We start from the raw sequence: 2,204 nt of genomic DNA on the forward strand, positions 1-2,204 counted from the left end.
ATGAATGGGTCCACTGTGACAGAGTTTGTCTTCCTGGACTTCTCCGGCTCCCAGACTGTCCAGCTTTTCCTTTTAACCCTGGTGACGACTTGCTACACAATCATCCTTATGGGAAATTTGCTAATCATAGTGACTGTGCTGTCTGAGCCCAAGCTCTTTCGGTGCCCCATGTATTTCTTCCTGGCCAATCTGTCTGTCCTTGACATCTCTTTGGGCTCTGTAGCAGCCCCCAAACTAGCAACCGACCTAGTGAACAGTGGTGGAACCATTTCTTTTGTAGGTTGCATGGCTCAGATAATGACCTTCCACTTCTTTAGTGGTGCAGAAATGTTCCTCCTCTCTGTCATGGCCTACGACCGTTATGTGGCCATCTGCCACCCACTGAGGTACACAACCATCATGAACCAACAGCGTTGCTTACGTTTTATCATATTTTGCTGGACAGGAGGCTTCATTCATGGCAGTCTTAATGCAGTGCTGGTGGCCCGACTTCCATATTGTGGTCCGAATGTGCTTGATAATTTCTTCTGCGACTTCCCACAGGTAATGAAGCTGTCCTGCTCGGAAACCTATGTTGTTGAGATTTTCACGTTGATCAATGACAGTCTGGTAGCTCTTCCCAATTTTCTGTCCTTGCTGCTTTCATATGTCATCATCCTGGCCACCCTTTGTGGCCGTTTTGGGAAGGGTGGTACTAAGGCTCTGTCCACCTGTGGCTCTCACCTGATGGTGGTTGGCCTCTACTATGGGCCCATTGGTTTTGTGTATTTTAAGCCTGCCTCTGGAAACCAGGTGGACAAGATGGCTGCTGTATTTTACATGGTGGTCACACCTTCCCTCAATCCCCTCATCTATACTCTGAGGAACAAGGAGGTGAAGGGAGCTATGGGGAAGTTGAAAAACAAATGTAAACGCCTCTTGCTGCTTTAACAGGAGCAGATGTGTGAATCTTCCTTTTCCTGCTACATGAATTGTTATGTATATGCACCCTCAAAGCAACTGCTAGAGGGCTTCCAATCACCAGCTTTCTCAGAGTATCTCTAATCTCCATGTATGTAGCATTACTTCTTGGACTGCTCAGTTTGCTTTCAAATTTGATAGCATCAGAATGGATGGTGTTTGTGAGTGCAACACTACTGCTTCTCTAGTGTTCAATCACTAAGAGAAGTTACTGATACTAGCAAAGCATTTATTAATCGTAGTATGCAGACTAATGTACAGATGGATTTTGTGCTCATGCCTGGGGCATGTTCCCATTGGAGAAACGGTGAATCCTGTCCTGTGTGTCCTCACACTGTTCTAAGTCAAGGAAGCATGGGATACAGCCTATACAACCGTGATTCGGGATCCTAAGAATGGAGGTCATTAGGGATAGCTTCTCTACTATAGCTGGGTAAAGAGGTACATTTTAAACTAGTGCATCTCTTATATTTAGTTGGGGGAGGGGGCAGCAACTATTCCAGTTCTCCTGAGCACAATGTCTGTTCTGCTTCCTGGTGTTTTTTCTGCTTCCTGTTAGATTATCAACCCTGTTGGGAAAGGGGACAACTGAATCATCAACTGCTTTGTGAAGTTCTTTTTTGCTGAAAAGTGACATATAAATTAAAACTCTGAAGCTGCTTAATTGATATATAAGTTGATGTCTCTCATCACTGACACAGAAGAACACTATTCTGATTCAGGATTTCTCAGAATTCCCACTAGAAGTAAAACAATGGAAAGGCTGTTGCTTTAAGTTCATGGCTGAGCATCAATGAAAAGTGAGTGCTGGACAAGCGGGATTTTTATTTGATCCAGCCAGGCATGTCCTCCTTCCACTTCCTGCTCGAGCCTCATCCAAGCTCCACCCTGGGCAACTGACAGAAATTATCTGCCATTTTCTAGTGCAGAGTGGCAGTCAGTCAGGGCTGGCCCAAGGATTTGAGGGCTCCCTTGCAGACAACCTTCAGACAGCCCCCTGAATGTTTGAGAGAAAGGCCATGCACGGTGAGACAAGAACCCAGAATTTTCTGGGGGGCAGTGTCTGTGAGGATACTCTAGCCGCTCTCATGCCAAGCTTTGGCACACTTTGTAGATCTGTACATATCACATCACAGCCCAATCTTTCAAGGGTGAATCATGAATGCTTGGACAGGGAGGAAGTAGCAACGGGTTCTCACATTTTAGTGAGTGAAAACAGTGGTATTTTTCAGCCCTACTGACTT

General features: G+C 45.6%; 1 protein-coding gene across 1 annotated transcript; it reads left to right on the top strand.

Annotated features, from left to right (window-relative positions):
- LOC136653951 (olfactory receptor 4Q3-like) lies at positions 1–930 on the top strand. Its single transcript, XM_066630816.1, has one exon. The coding sequence runs from the start codon at positions 1–3 to the stop codon at positions 928–930; it is 930 nt and encodes a 309-aa protein (XP_066486913.1).
- Positions 931–2,204: the final 1,274 nt, after the last annotated feature.

This window comes from Tiliqua scincoides, chromosome 5 (assembly GCF_035046505.1).
Source record: "Tiliqua scincoides isolate rTilSci1 chromosome 5, rTilSci1.hap2, whole genome shotgun sequence".
Classification (NCBI taxonomy): Eukaryota; Metazoa; Chordata; class Lepidosauria; order Squamata; family Scincidae; genus Tiliqua; species Tiliqua scincoides.